This window comes from Lontra canadensis, unplaced genomic scaffold (genome assembly GCF_010015895.1).
Source record: "Lontra canadensis isolate GAN:19392208 unplaced genomic scaffold, GSC_riverotter_1.0 scaffold17, whole genome shotgun sequence".
Taxonomy (NCBI): Eukaryota; Metazoa; Chordata; class Mammalia; order Carnivora; family Mustelidae; genus Lontra; species Lontra canadensis.
Genome location: NW_022631011.1, coordinates 434411 through 452402, shown reverse-complemented (window position 1 = coordinate 452402; position 17992 = coordinate 434411). Strand labels below are relative to the sequence as shown.

General features: G+C 37.1%; 1 protein-coding gene across 4 annotated transcripts in view; it reads right to left on the bottom strand.

Annotated features, from left to right (window-relative positions):
- SMAD2 (SMAD family member 2) overlaps positions 1 to 17992 on the bottom strand; it is a 75976-nt gene that overhangs the window by 20488 nt on the left and 37496 nt on the right. For 2 of the 4 annotated variants that reach the window (XM_032859456.1, XM_032859454.1), the window contains 3 exons: positions 2957 to 3046; positions 1711 to 1904; positions 739 to 873 (listed from right to left, as the gene is read on the bottom strand). In XM_032859456.1, the coding sequence (XP_032715347.1) occupies positions 739 to 873; positions 1711 to 1904; positions 2957 to 3046 (419 nt within the window). Of the gene's footprint in view, positions 1 to 474; positions 494 to 738; positions 874 to 1710; positions 1905 to 2956; positions 3047 to 17992 lie in introns of those variants that run through there. The other 2 variants (XM_032859455.1, XM_032859457.1) reach the window with 2 other exon arrangements.

Sequence of the window (17992 nt, the reverse complement as noted above, 5' to 3'; positions counted from 1 at the left end):
TCCTCATCCTAGTATTGTATCTTTAGTTTCTGCTAGGGAAAAACCCAAAAAACAAAAAAGGGAAATACAAATAAAGAAAGTAAGAAAATATTAGTTGTTCTTTTTAAAAAAATAGTGAAAACTAAAACTGCATCAGGGAATATTACCAGATTACATAATATAGTAATTAGCGCCCTATATAATACAGTAATTTGAGAACCATGTGGTTAAATTCATTTCTCTTTCAGCAGAGGTTACTGAAGCCCAGACGAAAAAGCTAAATTAGAGGAGTTATGATTTTCAGTACCGCAGTGTTGCTACATCTTAGAAATCAAATATTGTATCTCCTATAGAAATGTTACATTTCTTTCCAACATTATCAAACTATTTATGAAAATGATTATGTCACTTGTTTCAGGAACACTTTTTTCTTCTACCACTTATTTTGCTTACATTCTGTATCTCTCTTAGCTTCAACAACTAAGACAAACTTACTAAGATCTTTTCTTTTCTGCTTCTCACAGTACTTTGATTAAAGCCACTGCAAAAGAAAATGAAATATAACGTAAAACTTTTCTCCAGACAAAAGCGTTTAAAGTACGAGGCTTACTCATGTCACAAAATCATCAACCCGCAAAGCAGATTTGTCTATTCAAAATTCAGAAGCCTTTTTTTAAAAGGCAAACCATAATTCACGAATGTTTAGGAACAACATTTGTATCTATCCCATTTTTTAGGAGATTTGGAAGGCAAAAATACCTGGGATGTAATTACTCTGTGGCTCAATTCCTGCTGGGAAATTAGTGTTTTCTGGAATGGAGTGGGTATAATCGTCCAGAGGAGGCAGCTCTGTTAGGATCTCAGTGTGCCGCGGCACCAGTACGGGAGGCAGAACTGGAAAAGGCAGAGGGATCCAGGTTAACAGCAAGGAAGAAAGGATTGGCGCTGGGGGAGGGGCACACACCAGACCTTCTTTGAAAAACTTCACACACATACAAAAAGAAGAGAGTAGCCTGCTTAATTTTTAAAATTTAGGGTTCACCAATTTGGCATTATACTAGCTGAGAAACCGACAAATCTGATTGGTTTTAACTTGCCATGTAGTCCAGAATCTGAATTTCCAAGTTCCAATGTATCCTGTAGTTTGAGGAACAAGGGCATTCTGGTAATACTATATTACTGTAACAGTTCATAAATTCCCATTGGAAAAGGTGCAGAAAGATCTGTGAAGTCAGATTTAGGCCATTTCGAAAAATACAGCTGTATTCGCTCTAAAAGTTTCAAGTACACAGCGAAGTAAACTAAAAGTCTTGCTATGAACTTCACTAATCTGCTTAGATGTAATCCATGCCACTAAAGGACTTCAAAAAGATGCTCAAAGAACAAAACGACTGAACACAGCTCAGGCAGCAGACAAGTAAAGAGGTCTATCAGTTTAGTTCCAAGCAGTCTATGAATGTGGGGATTAGAATTTCCCAGATCTGTAACTCTGAGGTCAAACAGCATGCTCTCCCAAGAAACTGACATATCCGACCCTCTAAGGGTTTATTTTTCCCTATTTAAAACATTTTAAAAGTCCTTTTAATTAGTAGCAAATAATGCACTGTATTTGAGGTAATTTATCAGAATTTTACACCAAAGTTTCCCAGGGGCAATTACCTAGGAGTACCTAACATACTTAAGTTCAAGTATTTAATTTAAAACAAGGAAAGAAAGCCCCGATTTTTCTACCTGGTGTCTCAACTCTCTGGTAGTGGTAAGGGTTTACACATACTTCATCCTTTTTAAGATTAAAAGCATATTCGCAGTTTTCGATTGCTTTGAGCTCATGGTGACTGTGAAGGTCAGGCCAGCGCCACAATCGGCAATATATCACGTGTGGCAGTCCTTTCCGATGGGACACTTGTAGACGGCCATCCAGAGACCTGTTGAGAAGCAAGGGGAGAGAAAGGTGGGAACTTTAAAAACAAAACAGGCATAGTCAATTGGGCTAAATTCATACAGTAAGAGCATAAAGAAAGGAATGACAGACATTCAGTTAGTTTTAGTGAGTACAAGGAAGAAAAATGTACTGTTTAATGGGTCTGCTATAAAAGTAAACAGCAGCACTAGCAGGTGTTTCTCATAAATATGCTACATAAATGACTCGATGTCAGTGAGTGGCTAACCACTTTGGAAGAAACTGAGTTTTAAAAAAGGACCATCTAGTATACTTGAAAAATTTTTGCCAACTTCCATCTTGAGTAAATTGAACTCTTAATTAGGGATGCTTTGGAGGGCATTAATACTGTAGGTGACTGAATCATCAAAAAAAGGAACTAGTGTGAAAAATGGTAAGTACCAACAATGATGTAAAGTAACTTACTCAAACTAATGTAGCTCATTACCCAGTTGTGACTATTCTGAGTACCGAGGTGTAGTTCTAGAGCTCACACAGTAATGCAGATGGTGATGAAATACAATGAGATGAAATGGACAAATACCAATATGCTCCAAAAGAGAATAAGGTGATTTAAAAAAAAAAAATAGAGAGAACATAAAATGAGTTAGCCTAGCGTTAACTGTGATATAAGGGGGTTGGTAAATAACTATGTATTTATTAGTATAAAGAAGATGAGATTTAGATGATAGCAAGAAATTTAGCAAAAACTGGTTATAGATCTACTTGAAAATTAGGCCAACAACAGATTATAATCTAATCTCAAACTCAAATGAGAATATAGGTATCAAAGTTCCTATTCTTTAGGGGATGCAATAATTTAAAGAAGGTTCAAAACTAAAAATTTCATTGATCAAAACATCAGCTGACACATTTAATATATCGTTAATACCGGCAAGCAGGTATTTTAAATGCCATGCCTTATTTACATTAAGGAAACATCCTAGGCAAAATGATACTGAGCAACCCATAACAGGTTTTCCAAAACAGCCCCCCACCCCAAGTTTGCTAGGATTCCATAGAGGGCAGAATATTCACCTGGTTTGTTCAGAGAAGCTGTAAAGGCCTGTTGTATCCCACTGATCTATCGTATTTGGTGTACTCAGTCCCCAAATTTCAGAGCAAGTGCTGTGCATAAATTGAAAAACAAAAAATTGATGTGAACATGGAAGCATGGTTATTCAAAATACCATGATGTAAAACATGGAAAATGTACAGAATACTTCCTTCACCCAGAAAATATATATGTCGCTTCACTTTTTCACGGGCTTTTCGCGCTGGTTTCTATATTTTCCATATGAAGGAAGCCAATAAAATGGAACATGTGACTCCAGGCAAGTTATGATTATGTTTTAAAAATGTGAACACCAATGCTCTCTAGCTTCATGAAATCATACCTATAATGCCCTTTCCAATTTCTTCTACTCACGACAAAGGACTAATACCTATGCCATTAGCCTTACTAAGAGTGATTCATTTTATAATCTAGTTTTTTAAAAAACTTATCTAAAAATGGATGTCAACTGGTCTTTTCAATACAGGAAAAATTTCACTTAAGTCAGATACATACCCGCAGTTAAGATTTTCACATTATTTTTTTGAGATACTTTTTTATTCAGTTTTGCAAATACTACATAGAAGGAAGTGCCTTCTGAAGTCACTCAAACATAGCCTAACACCTTAAAAGCTTTAATTGCTGTGAGGACTAAAGATATGTGAAAGCACCAAATTCTTGAAAGACGATAGGAGTATATGAAAAATCAGCTAGGTCTAGTTTTCAAAAATCAATATACCTACAGGACAGAGACCAGGAAGACCTCAAGCTTTTTCTTCCACATCTCATTCCAGAGCATGGGCAGCCCAGAGAAAATTCTCCCTGCTTCCCCGCCATGACTTTATTTCACAGTCACTTCTCATTATGGGGAAAGGGAAGAAGGGCTTCAAAGGCCATCTGGACTTCTGCCTGTCAACGGGTCTCAGGTCCTAAGATGTGCTTCTTATAGTTAGAGTCAAAAGGTAATTTCTGAAACAAACTCAAACTCCATGTCTCACATATTACAGAATCACCAAAATTTCAAAGAGGAAGAAGAACCATTTCAAAACAATTTTTAGAAATAAAAATCAATTTATTAACTGCTTAAACAAGGTGATGTACACATTGCTAATGAGCTGAGACAACATTTCAAAGGACACTGGTGGCAAGCGCTGTCTTCCTGTGGCCTGGCAACACGCCTCGAAGGGGCTGCGGGGCTGCCGGGTCTCTTGCAGAGCCCGCAGAGCCGCTGGACCACAAACACATTTCATGCCATGCCCTGGGAGCTACAGCAGCCACACTGGACGGTTTTTACAAATGCATTTGCAGACACTACCCAGCACCCTTTTAAGGTATTTTACAGATTCCCTTGCTTTTTAAGCTGTAGAAATCTTTCAATTCCCAAACAACCAAAGTTGGAAAAAGTCAAGAAACTGGAAGATAATGTAAACTTTTTCTTTTTTCTCCGAAGATGTACTGTAAAAAACCCATGACATAGTGTTTTGTGTTTTTTTTTAAGATTAATTTATTCATCTGGCAGAGAGAGAGAGAGCATGAGCAGGGGGAGCAGCAGGCAGAGGGAGAGGGAGAAGCAGGCCCACCGCTTCAGGGAGGGAGAAGCAGGGAGCCTGATGTGGTACTTGACCCCAGGGTCCTGGGATCATGACCTGAGCCAAAGGCAGACGCTTAACCGACTGAGCCACCCAGGCGCCCCACTTGGTTCTTTTATTTAAGATATTTATCAAATACCTACCTTAGAAAACACAGAGCACCAAGTTGTCTAAATCACAATAAAATCAACTACATTTTAGAGTGTTATCTGAATTTAAACCTCAGAAGGGAAAGTATACAGCTTACTCTTCATCCTTGAAATGATTAACAAAAGATTAGATTAGAAGTTATTCTGCTCTTATGAGAGTTTAATGAAGATTTCACTCAAGTGTTTCTGACACAGACACAGAACCAGAATCTAAAAGAGAGCGCAAAGAGCTTAACCTGGGCTTGAATCAAGCCCTGAAATAAATCAGAAAATAATAAACAGTTGTTGTTCAGAATATGCAATCAATTTGGAGGCAGGCCGACCTAGATCACTGCACCCCCCCCCAACTCAGCCACATTCCAACTTCCATCATAGGGTATAGATAAGCCTTAGTCCTACTGTTTACTGTAACATTGCTAATTAGAAGGTTTACTTCAAAATATTAAATTTGCTTCTAGCTAGTAAAATTTTTGCTTGTTTATATAAGAAAAACTTTTTGTAAAGAATCAATTTATAACAAAACACACAAAGCACCTGGAATAAAAGTAAGTATAAATGTGTCAAAACTACACAAAGAAACATTTTAGTTATTACTAAAGGACATAAAGGCAAAGTAACCAAAGAGAAAAGCATCTATCTTCCTATTCAGGAAGATATCATAGTAATATGATCAATTCCGCCAAAGTAAAATCTCAGACAAAATTACTCCAAGTATAACATACCAAAATAAGTAAGAATGACCAGGAAAACTTCAACAAAGAAGAGTAGAGAATGGCCCTACCAAATTCTGAAACACGTTACAAATTCTCAGTAGAAACAGTATGTAGTTAGCAAGAGGACATAAACAAAACAGAGGATCTACCTGTAGGGCAGCCTCAATTAAGCAAACCTTCCTTCAGGTAAAAATGACAGCCCCTGAACAAGATATAATAAAATCAACCATGTGAAAACAGTGGAGAGAGACCAAAAGGACAAAAGTCAAAAGGAAGTCAACCTTTGTAAGGGGGCAACTCTACTGGATGAGCTGCATTTAGGTAGCTTTGTATCTAAGCACAGCGCACAGTGTGAGCTAGGCAGGACATCTATACCTTAAGCAGAGAACGAACCGCAATTTTACCTACGGGCACAAACAATCAGAGAATGGATGTGGGGCTGCAAGAATGGCTGGAAAAGGAAGGGGGAAAATCTGGTAAAGAAGGAATCACAGGGGGATAAATAGCAAGATATGAGTATGAACTCTGCCCAAATCCTTGGCTGACCTCTCAACTACAAATGTGGGAGAGACATACCTCCTGCTGAAAACTAGCACCCGGGCATCTAAAAGAACAAAGTCCTGAAATCCCAGCTGTTGCTTACATCAGAGGCAAACCGGAGTTTGAGGCCAACCGAAACTAACTGCTGGAACAAAAATCAACTCTTCAGAGGAAGATAACAGAATTTAGAGTCTCTATAATATTTCATCCCAAATATCCAGTACAAAAGCACGAATTACTAAACATATCAAGAAACAGGAAAATGTTAGCTCCTAGTCAACAGAAAGAATGGCCAGTAGAAACAAATCCCCCAAATGAACCAACAGACAAGGATTGTGAAGTAACTACTGTAAATATGCACATGGACTTAATGAACGGATGGCAATCTCAGCTGATTAATGGAAACTATAAAAATGAATCAAATGTAAATTCTAGCACTGAAAATTATAAAATCAGAAATTAAAAAGTTAACCTAATGGTTGCGGACGACAGAAAAGTCAGTCTGAAGATGAGTCAAGAGAAATCACCTAAACAGAGGAAACAAAGTGAAAAAGAGTGAATAACAAAATGAACAATCTCAGTAACAATAATGTGCAGTTGGAAAGGAAGCAAGAACAAACCAGAACAAATGTCTGAAATAGTAATGTCTGAAACATTGTCAACCTCAGCGGAAACTAAACTCATACTTCAAAGAAACTCAGTTAATACCAAGCAGTTTAAATACAAAGAAAATCACACTTGGGCACATCATTGTCAAAATAGTAAAGACAAAAGGTGAAAAGAAAATCTTCAAAGTGGGGAGAACTACAAAAACTCTTGGCATGAAGGACTCCATCTAAACCCCTGCACTAAAAGACTTGAATAAGCTCTAGCATGGCTTCTTGGAGCCTAAGGTCAAGTCCCCGTTAGGATCCAGACCCTTCTGAGTTCCTGTGGGGAGTAGGGGAGAGGTCAACATGGCCCAAAGAATTTACCATTTGTTCCTGCCAACACCTGTCAATATAGACCCCTGACCTCCTTTTCTCAGAGCATTTATTTTAAAAACTTGTACTTGGAAATCCTTCTCCAGTCTCTTTAAAATGTACTCTGTGTCTCCTACAGCTCAAGAGTCTTTCTCAAGAACCTGAAATCTAGGGGCGCCTGGGTGGCTCAGTGGGTTAAGCATCTGCCTTCAGCTTGGGTCATGATCTCAGGGTCCTGGGATCGAGCCCCGCATCGGGCTCTCTGCTCAGCGGGGAGCCTGCTTCCCCCTCTATCTCTGCTTGCTGCTCTGCCTACTTATGACCCCTCTGTGTCAAATAAATAAATAAAATCTTCAAAAAAAAAAAAAAAAAAAAAAGAACCTGAAATGTATTCCTTCGAAATGTAATCAGTCATCAGAAAGATCAGATCTGTCTCCCAGACTGCCCTCAGAGGGAGGGTAGAGGCCTAACTTGGAGAAATGCCATTTAGCAGACACATATGGCCCAATCACACTGATACTGACCAACCCTCTTAACCCCCCCCTTTTTTTTTTTTTTGCTAATTTTTCACTTCCCTGACTCTGCTCAAGCCTCTACTCATTCCCCCAGCTCCACCCTCACCTTCTCCCAGTCACCTCTATGCAAACTGAAATTGAGCTCAGCTCTTCTACCACCATGATTACTGAATAAAGTCTGTTTTTACCAACTTTATTTTATTTTTTTAAGATTTTATTTATTTATTTGAGATTACAAGTAGTCAGAGAGGCAGGCAGAGAGAGAGAGGAGGAAGCAGGTTCCCTGCTGAGCAGAAAGCCTAATGCGGGGCTCCATCCCAGGACCCTGAGACCATGACCTGAGCTGAAAGCAGAGGCTTTAACCCACTGAGCCACCCAGGTGCCCCTGTTTTTACCAACTTTAATCAATGTCTGGCTTTAACTTTCACAGTAGCAAGATAGAACAATCCACATATGTAGAGGAATGAACATATGAGCAACAACTTCTCATCAGAAATAGTACAAGCCAGAAGACAATGGAATACCTTTAAAGAGCTGAAGGGGGAAAAAAAAACCAAACTCAACCTAAAATCTATATCCAACAGAAATATCCTTCATATAAGAAGTCAAAACAAAACCATGTTCAGGAAAACAAACACTGAGAATTCATTTGTAGCAAACTCCACCCAAAGAAATGCTGAAGGAAAAGTTCTTCAGGGTAAAAAGAAACAGCAGCAGATGAAAACTCTAAAGTCACTGAGAAAAATTAAGAGAACTAGAAAGTATTAAGTATGCAGGTAAATGTAAAAGATGGTATCTTTTTCTTAATTTCTACAAAAAGAAGAAGATGGCCAGTTATAGCTAAAATTATAACTCTAAAAGTATTTAGATACAATTTGTATGACAATAGCCAATAGAAACAAAAGGATGTGTTAAAAACAACTACACTGTTGCAAAGCTAAGGATTCACAGAGTCATCTGGAAAGCAACCTCTGCCCTAAAAAAGGAGGAGGGACACAGCAAAAAAAGCTACAAAAAATTAAAATGAAACACTAAAAAATAATTAACCCCAAAGCTAGGAAAGAAAAGGAAGAAGAAAGATCAGATGGTAAAAGAAAACAGAATAAAGTGTAAAGAGTAAAACAAGAGTAAGTTCAACCACGTCAATAATAACATTATATATAAATACACCACACATTCCAGTAAGTGGCAGAGACTTGTCAGAATGAATACAAGATGTAAAATATCTAAAAAAAGATGTACTTCAAGTATAATATATTGATTAGCTGAAAATGTAAGAATGGAAATACACAGTTCATGTAAGCAATAACCTTAATAAAACCTAATACCAGAAACAATAAGGCTTTAAGACTATTACCAGAGATAAAGAGACATTTCCTAAGAAAGGCAATTCATCAGAAAATATTAACCATCCAGTATACATCTAAAAATACAGCTTCAAAAGACATTAAACAAAAACTAACAGAGCTAAAGGAAGAAATGAACACATCAATAATCAGAAACTTCAGTAACTCTTTGAATAGTTACACTGCAAACAAAACAAAACCAAAACCATGTATCACAGAAGAGCTGCACAATACTATTAACCACTCGACCTGACATAAAGAGAATCCTTTTCAAGTATACAGGGAACATTAAGAAAAAGAACATATACTAGGGCCATTAAAAAAGGGTCAATACATTTTAAAACTCTGAATTCTTACAGATTATGTTCTTTGGCCAGAAGACAATTAAATTAGAAACCAATGACTGAAAGATTCTTTAAAAAAAAAAAAAAATCCCAAATATTTGGAAATTAACAACACATTTCTAAGTAACTCATGGGTCAAGGAAGAAATCACAAAATAAATAAGGAAATATTTTACATGATAATGAATCTACGGTCTAAGAAGTTGGGGAAGGGGTGCTAAATCTAAACCAGTGCTTAAAGGGAAATTTGTTGCTTAACAACTATGTTAGAAGAAAGACTTTAATGACTTAATTAACAATGATATGATTTCTTATTAACATTGTACTGGAGGTCCTAGCCAGTGCAATATGGCAAGAAAAAGCAAAAAAAAAAAAAAACCAAAATACTGGTAAGGGAAGAAATGAAATTACTTTTTTTGAAAAAAGCCAAACTCAAAGGGAGAGTAGAATGTTGTTTACCAGACCCTGGCGGGTGGGAAAAACAGGCATATGCTGGTCAAAGGATACAAACTTTCAGCTATACAATGAATAAATTCTGGGGATCTAATGTATAACATGGTGACTATAACTAACAATACTATAGTATGTACTGGAAAATTGTTGAAAGAATAGATCTCAAAAAGTTCTCTCTCCCCACACAGAAAAGGTTATGTGACAAGATGGAGATGTTAACTAACTTTACTGTGGTAATCATTTTGCAGTATATGCATATCAAATCATCACACTGTACATGTTAAATTTACATATTATATTGGCAATAATCTCAAGAAAGCTGGAACAAAAGCCCTGCTTTTTTGGACAATAATATAATTGTTTATATAGAAAATCACTGAAGCAACTTCTAGAATTCATCAGTAAATTTAGCAATCCTCAGGCTATAATAACAACTTATAAAAATCCATTATATTTCTATATACTAGCAATAAACAATTCAAAAATTAAAATTTTAAACTGCATTTACAATAGTGTCAAAAAACCAAAATATTTAGACAAAAGGTTTCAAGTAAGATATGTAAGTCCTGTATATACTAACATCTAAAAACTGTGCTGAAAGATATTAAATAAACCTAAGTATACAAAGAAATACACTGTATCTAAAGATTAAACGACTTAAGATTTCCATCTTCCCTAATTCCCTAATAATATTTGGTCTATTTTTTTTTTCCAAATCCATTGCAATCATGATTTCAGCAAGGTATTTTTGTAACAACTGATAAGCTGATTAGAAATACAAAGGATCCTGAATAGCAAAACAATCTTGAAAAAGAACAATTAACACAGATGAGATGTATTTATCAGAAATACTTAGCTGGCTAAAAGAAGCTGAACATAAAAGACTAGGAACCGAATGATTCCATTCACCTGACGTTCTAGAAAGGGAAAAAAAACAAATTCAAAGCAAAAAAAAATTCAAACAGCGGTTGCCTCAAAAACCTTTGGGAAGGAGTAGGAAAGAATGTTCTGGATGATGAAAATGTTCTATTATCTTGATACACTGTAAATGTATTTATCAAATATCATTGACTAAGAAGATATTTGAGAACTCACAATTTAGGTACTTTGCCACTTGGAAACTGTACCTAAAAAAACTAACAACAACAACAAAACCCAAGGGGGAAAAAAAAACAAAAACAAAAGAACTCAATTAAAACTCAGAATGGAAATCAGCAACAAAAAAATATTCATATAGTAATTTAGTATATGATTAAGCTCTCTATGAGCGGATAGGGAAAAATCTAAAAATCATATTAAGTGAAAAACGTGAGCACAGTATATATAGTAAACTACTCTCTTAAAAAAATAGAAATATCTATGTATATGTGTATGCGTCAGGAAACACACACACATACACACACACCATGAACAGAGGTTATTATCTGAGGTGAGGAGGAGGAGGGACGGAAGACTTTTCAATGCAAGTCATCTTGACATTTCTATAAAAAGATAGGCTTCTAACCTTAGATAACTAAGCATAAGAAGTACAGACTGTTATTTCCCATTCTGCGTCATTTCAACTCACTTTGGGCATTACTGTAGGAGACAATAAAGTGCCAGCCAGAGTCCTTCCTGTTCATTCTCTTCTGACATTTCAACTCACTTTGGGCATTACTGTAGGAGACAATAAAGTGCCAGCCAGAGTCCTTCCTGTTCATTCTCTTCTGACACGTCTTCTCTCTTTACCACAGGGCTTAGGAACCCATTTTCTTCCACCCTCATTTATGTCCACAGTCCCCTCCTAGTCACCTTTTGACTTAACTACTAATTCTTTAGGTATGCCTACCAAACCAGGTCAATTTTTAAGACCCAGCAATCTAGGGGACTTGAATCAGGAAGTTTTAATCACCCCTTATTCCTAAAACATTGATTTTCTATAACCATATTTTATTTTGCCCATAAGACCCAGACCTCCCAAATATGTCTGTATACCTACCAACTAGCAACAAGGTACTGATGACTAAGTATTTTCAGAGCATAAAAACTGGATCACAATACTCCTAGTCACACTAAAACATCTATTTCAAGTAACAGTGCAGAAAATGGAACTCTCAAGCTTTCAAGTTTGCTAATAAGGAGTGGCAAGTTACAATTTCAAGTTCGGAGAGTTTCTAAAAAATACTAAAGGAAACAAATGCAGGAAAAATGTTAAAGAAATAGCACTGATTTTAACAACTATATAAAAGATATTGTGTACATTCCCTAGTCCAATAAATCTAGAATGTCACCTATTTAAAATACATTATTTTGTGTTAATATAAAAGAAAAAACTTCTAATTTTATTTACAAGATGCATCCCAAAGTGAATATATGCTCAACTTAGAATCGGTGAAATATGTAGTAACAATTACGTTCATGTGTTACCTACTACATGTCAGGTACTGTGAGACTTTTTATATCATGGATCTTTATAATAACCTGCAAGCTATGTATTATTATTTCATTTTAAATTTAGGAAAACTCAGTCTCAGAGGGAAAATAAAATAATCTTACCAAGGTCATACACCTAACAAGTGCAGGGCCAGGATCCGAATCCATTTCTTATCAAACAATGCTTTCTACTCTGCTAAGGGCTTTCTGAGCTTTTACTTCAACACCAACTACACCAGCATTTCTATGACTAACGCCTAGGGATCTGTGGGCACCTCAAATATAGTACTTTCAAGGGTCTGTCTGGCTCCTACAATAACTTTTTAAGTTACATTTTTATTGTGAGAGAACAGTAACTTACATAGCCACATACCTTGGGTCACTGGGTAAGCGCCAGTCTTTTCTGCTTCATCACAGTGGTGCCTGGGCTTGCGTCTGTTACAAACACCTCAGCACCAAGGGTAAGTGCAGAGACTGACTTAACGTGGAAATGATGACATCACACCAGAAAGGCCAAATGATATCAGGCCTGATATATTTTTTTAAGATTTTATTTATTTTTTTGTCAGACAGAGAGAGAGAGTGCACAAGCAGGTGGAGTGGCAGGCAGAAGGAGAAGTGGGTTCCCCTTTGGGCAAGGAGCCTCATGTGGGACTCGATCCCAGAACCCTGGGATCATGACCTGAGCTGAAGGCAGATGCTCAACGGACAGAGCCACGCAGGCGCCCCAGGGTGTGTGCTATTTAAATTACGTTTCATAGTAGTTGTAGAGAAAAGAAGTAGGAGAATTTAGCAAGACAGGACACAGGATGGTACGCTGACCTCAAAAGAGCCTTAGTCATGGGTATGCAGTACCACGATCACAGTGGAAACAGAAAATCAGTATTAATAAAGAAAAACAGCATTTGTTAAATTGACATTAGAATTTTCTTGGTTACAGAGCTCAGTAAAAATTAGCCTTTTTTGATAAGCTTAAAATTTACACTAAATTAGGTTTCTTTGTTTTTTTAGGATTTATTTATCTGAGAGAGAGAGAGAGAGCACGCAGAAGAGAATATAAGCAGAGGGAGTGGCAGAGGGAGAGGGACAAGCAGGCTCCTCACTGAGCAGGGAGCCTGACCCAGACAAGGGGCTTGATCCCAGGACCCTGAGATCATGACCTGAGCCAAAGGCAGATGTTTAACTGACTGAACCACCCAGCTGCCTCACTAAATTATGTTTCTACATATTTAAACACTATTAAGGGAAGCCACAAGAAATGTCTGTTCATTACTTAAATGTGAAAAGCATCTACCTGTGCAACATCCAACTGTTTACAAGTAGTAATAACAGAAGATAGGTCTGAGAAGGCTAAACTTGGTGAAATCAACAATATATCCCAAAGAAAGTACCAAATTTTATTATTATTATTAATATTATGACAGCACTATCCCAAACATTAAGCTCCACAGTTCAATTTATTTGAACATCTGACTTCAGGACATTCTAAAAACTCCTGAGTACTAAAAAATATCATGTTAATGGTTGAAAACATGAACCTGTCTCAGATAAATTCTGCCCGGTCAAAGCCTGATACTGTTCACGAATGCAATTAGCACAGAATATTGCAGACATATGTTGAAACAGAATGTAACAGACCATAAATCATCTGCAATGCTGTCCCTGCATCGACACGCGGACAGATGAGCAAGCATGTCCATGCGAGAATCTGGTGCCAAGTCCTACAAATCTTTGTAGGGAACACAATTTCTTACAGGCAGATTATCCCCTATCAACTGTGTAACCTTCTTGCTTATACTGATTGAATTAAAAAAAAAAAATGGGGGGAAAGAGGTTAAACAGCTATTAAAATCATCAGGACATTAAAGTGCCGAAAAGTCTGTGTGGCATACAATATATTGGTGATCACTGCACTAGCCAGATGATTACCTAGTAAACCTGGTAGAAATTCTTACAGAATTTCCCTAGTCATCACTGTTATAATTAATATCAATAAAATTAACCCATCAAAGCTTTTCTTCATCTAAGAATAAGCTGACCTTTGAAAACTTAAGTTAAAATTTTAAGTCTATTGTACAATTTACCAACTCCATACACGCAGAGGTTATTTTCTACATGCACCTACATTAACATTTTGTACTTTTTTCAAAATGACATTATGTTTGTTAATTAATACACTGTCTGCATTAAGGACATGTATATTTATTCCTATACTTGGTATCAGAACACAAAAGAGAAGCTGAAAACTAAGTTCAAGATTTTGATGGCTCATACTACAGAATACTATAAACTATTAAATGAGGTTTACTGTTCTGGCCATATCTGCATGATTTGCCACAGTTCAACTACTACTGTCAAGTAATAAAACTTACGCTGTTTTATCAATTTATTTTTCAATACCTTTTGTCTAAAGAGTGTATTTCTTCTACTAGTCAAAAGGAGTAAGAATCCAGCTTGTCACGGTGAAAAAGGTTGTAAGGCATGCTGAACATTGAGTAAAATTAAAGGGGTTAACAAATTAGCAGAATGGTATCAACAAAGGAAACTTCACTCGAGGTTCCAGCTCTTGATTACAGTTGTACTCAAGAAACACGGTCTTCCACGGAACAATCTGTAACTACCCATCTGTAATTCTCCCTCCTTACAACACAACACCCCTTTCATTTCATATAGGACTAGCAAGGACTAACATTTATATTCTAAATAGCTCAGAAATCAAGAACTGATCATTGCAATAAAAAAAAAAAAGACCACGTGTCTCTATCATTACACATTCGGTATCCGTCTGTGTACTTCATCACCACTATATAGCTAAGGCATGGGAAGTAGAAAAAAAAGAAAATGCCCACCCCCAGATAAGTTTTTTCATTTTTTTTTTCTTCCTTCTATCAGAAACTTTAGGAACAACCTTGTCCTTAACAAATTAGCAAAGGGTCCAAATGAACAATTAAGAAATTTTCATTGGCTACAGAAAACTTTGAAAATTGGCAACACTTAGGGGCGCCTTAATTAAGCATCCGACTCTTAATTTCAGCTCAGGTCATGATCTCAGGGATCGAGAAATCGAGCCCTGCATCTGGGTCCGCACTCATCGCAGACAGAGTCTGCTTGAAGATTCTCTCCCTGTGCTCTTCCCCACTATGCGCGTGCGCGCGCGCTCTCTCAAATAAATAAACCTTAAAAAAAAAAAAAGAAAAAAAAATCGCCATTTATTTTAAGCATTTGCTATGTACCTGGCCTATTCATAGTGCTTCACATATACTACCTGATTTATACTCTTACCAACCCTATGAAGTGACTTAACATTACTAGTACTTTCAAATAAAGAAATAAATGTGAGCAGTTAAGTAACTCAAAAGGTCACAGAGCTACTGAAGTAAGAGCCAGGACTTACCCCATTTCTGGCTGGCTTAAGAGCCTAAGATACATACTTTGCAGAATGATGGTGTAAATGAATGATTTCAGACTTTTATTGAGTACATACTGACTTTATTTTCTCTTCTGTATTCTTAATACTCTGGCATTTGGGGCCCTGATGGGGAGACTGTCCCTCCCAGGGCGAATTCCTAGAGATAGCAAGAAGCTCCCTGGGGAGTGCACCTTTCTCACATAAAAACCAACCCCTCTAGAACCCATACCCTTAAATAAACATCATGCCAATATTCCTCCTGCCATAAATCACCCTAGAGCTAGGTACTCAACAACTAGCAATGACCCCTAGTCCAGAGCCTGCTGAAATTAAACTACCCAATCCAATCTTTCAGCATTATCTACCTGGCATTGCCCGTTCCTTCCCTGGAAAATTCCAACAAAGGTTCTGGGCTATGCTTGGTCTTGCCCCTCTATTTATCAACCCATCTTATTTTTTGATACATTAAAATTTAAGTTGCAGATTCTTCAAATCTATAGGCACTTAAACATACATGTATTAACTAGAATTCATTGCTCACTTGTGGGTTTTTTTTTTAAGGTAAAATGTATATAACATGAAGCAAATTTTAATGGTGCCATCTTGTTTTAGGATAACATTGCATAAATGTGGTTGTCAACCCCCAACCCTGCCAGAAATCCACCCAGAAAACCCACCATGCTCTTTTATCAGTCAATTCCTGCCAGCCCTTCTCCCATCCTCAGAGGCGATCATGGATCTGTTTTTTTTACCGTGTTTAATCTCTTTTAGAACTTCATATAAATAGAACCATACAGTATATTCTCCTCGGGATCTGGCTTTTTTGACTCAGCATAACAATCCTGAGAGTCACCCATGTGACAGTGGGCCATTCTTTTTGGTGCTAAATTTTCCATTACACAAACAGACCACAATTTGTTTAGTCATTTTTTACCAGTGGACACCTGACCTGTTGCCAGATCTGGGGTATGATGAATAAAGCTGCTGTGAGCATTCAAGTAAGTGCCTTTTTGTGGACACACGTTCTGCCTTGGGTAAATACCTAGAAGTGAAATTCTTAGAGGTTATTGGATAGATGCATGTTTAGTTTTAGACCTTTTCTCCCAAGTGGAAAGCCCCATTTTATATTCCTTCCTTCAATATATGAAAGCTTCTGGTTGTTCCACAGCCTCCCCAACATTTGGTGTGGTCAGTTTCCTTAATTACAGCCATTCTGGTGGCTGTGTGGTGGTATTTCATAGTGGTTTCAATTTGCATTTTCATGATGACTAACAATATTGCACACTTTCCATTTGTTTGGTGTATCTTTCCATTTCCCTTGGTGTATCTTCTTTTGTGAAGTATCTAAATGTTTTCCCCATTTTTAAAATTAGATTTTTACTACTGAGTTCCAGAAATCCTTAAAAAAAAAAAAAAAAAGATTTTATTTATTCATCAGAGAGGGAGCACAAGCAGGGGGAGTGGCAGGAAGAGGGAGAAGCAGACTCCCCACTGAGCAGAAAGTCCAATGCAGGACTCAACCCCAGGACCCCCGGGATCATGACCACAGCCGAAGGCAGCCACTCAACGAACTGAGCCACCCCGGCGCCTCCAGAAATTCTTTATAAATTCTGGATACAATCCTTCTGTCAGAAATGTTTTGCAAATATTTTCTTCTATTTTGTGATTTGCTTATTCATTTCTTAATGTTTTTTGAGGAGATCCTTTTATTATTAATGAAGTCTAACTTACCAAATTCTTTTTATTGCTTTCTATATAAAAACTGCAATAACCTTTGCCTATCCCCAGCTCACAAATATATTCTCCTATACAGGCTTTTAGATGAGAACTATGATCCATCTGGAACTGATTTTTCTGAGTGGTGGAAGGTGGCATCAAAGTTCATTCTTCTGTATGGATATCCAGTTCTTTCATCATTCTATGTTGAGAAGACTTTCCTGTCCCTATTGGATCACTTTGGCATAGCTGTCAAAAACCAAGTAACCTTATCTCTGGGGTTATCTATTCTATCCCATTTATCTGTTTGTTTTTTTATAGTTTCTGCTTTTTGTTTTTACTGAATGACTGCAATTCCTTTTTTTTTTAATTTTTAAAAAGTAGTTTATTTATTTATTTATCAGAGAGAGCGCGTGCGCGCACAAGCAGGCAGAGTGGCAGGCAGAGGCAGAGAGAGAAGCAGGATCCCCACTGAGCAAGGAGCCCAATGTGGGACTTGATCCCAAAACTCTGGGATCATGACCTGAGCCGAAGGCAGGTCATGAGGCACCCAGGAGTCCCTATCGGTTTGTTTTTATGCCAGAACCACATGGTATTGATTACTGTGGCTTCATGGAAAGTCTTGAGGTCAGATAATATAAGTCCTCTTTGTTTTTCCTTCCCAAGATTGATTTAGATATTCTAGGCCCTGTGCATTTCCATGTAAATTTTAGGGTAAGTCTGTACACTTTCACAAAATAAAGTTTTTAAGAAGATTCATTTGGATCAGACTAAATTAGAAGAAACTAACTTAATATTACTGGGTGTTCCAACTCATAAACCTATCTGTCAATTTATTGCACAGTAGTTCCAATACATTGGTCATCTCAGGGC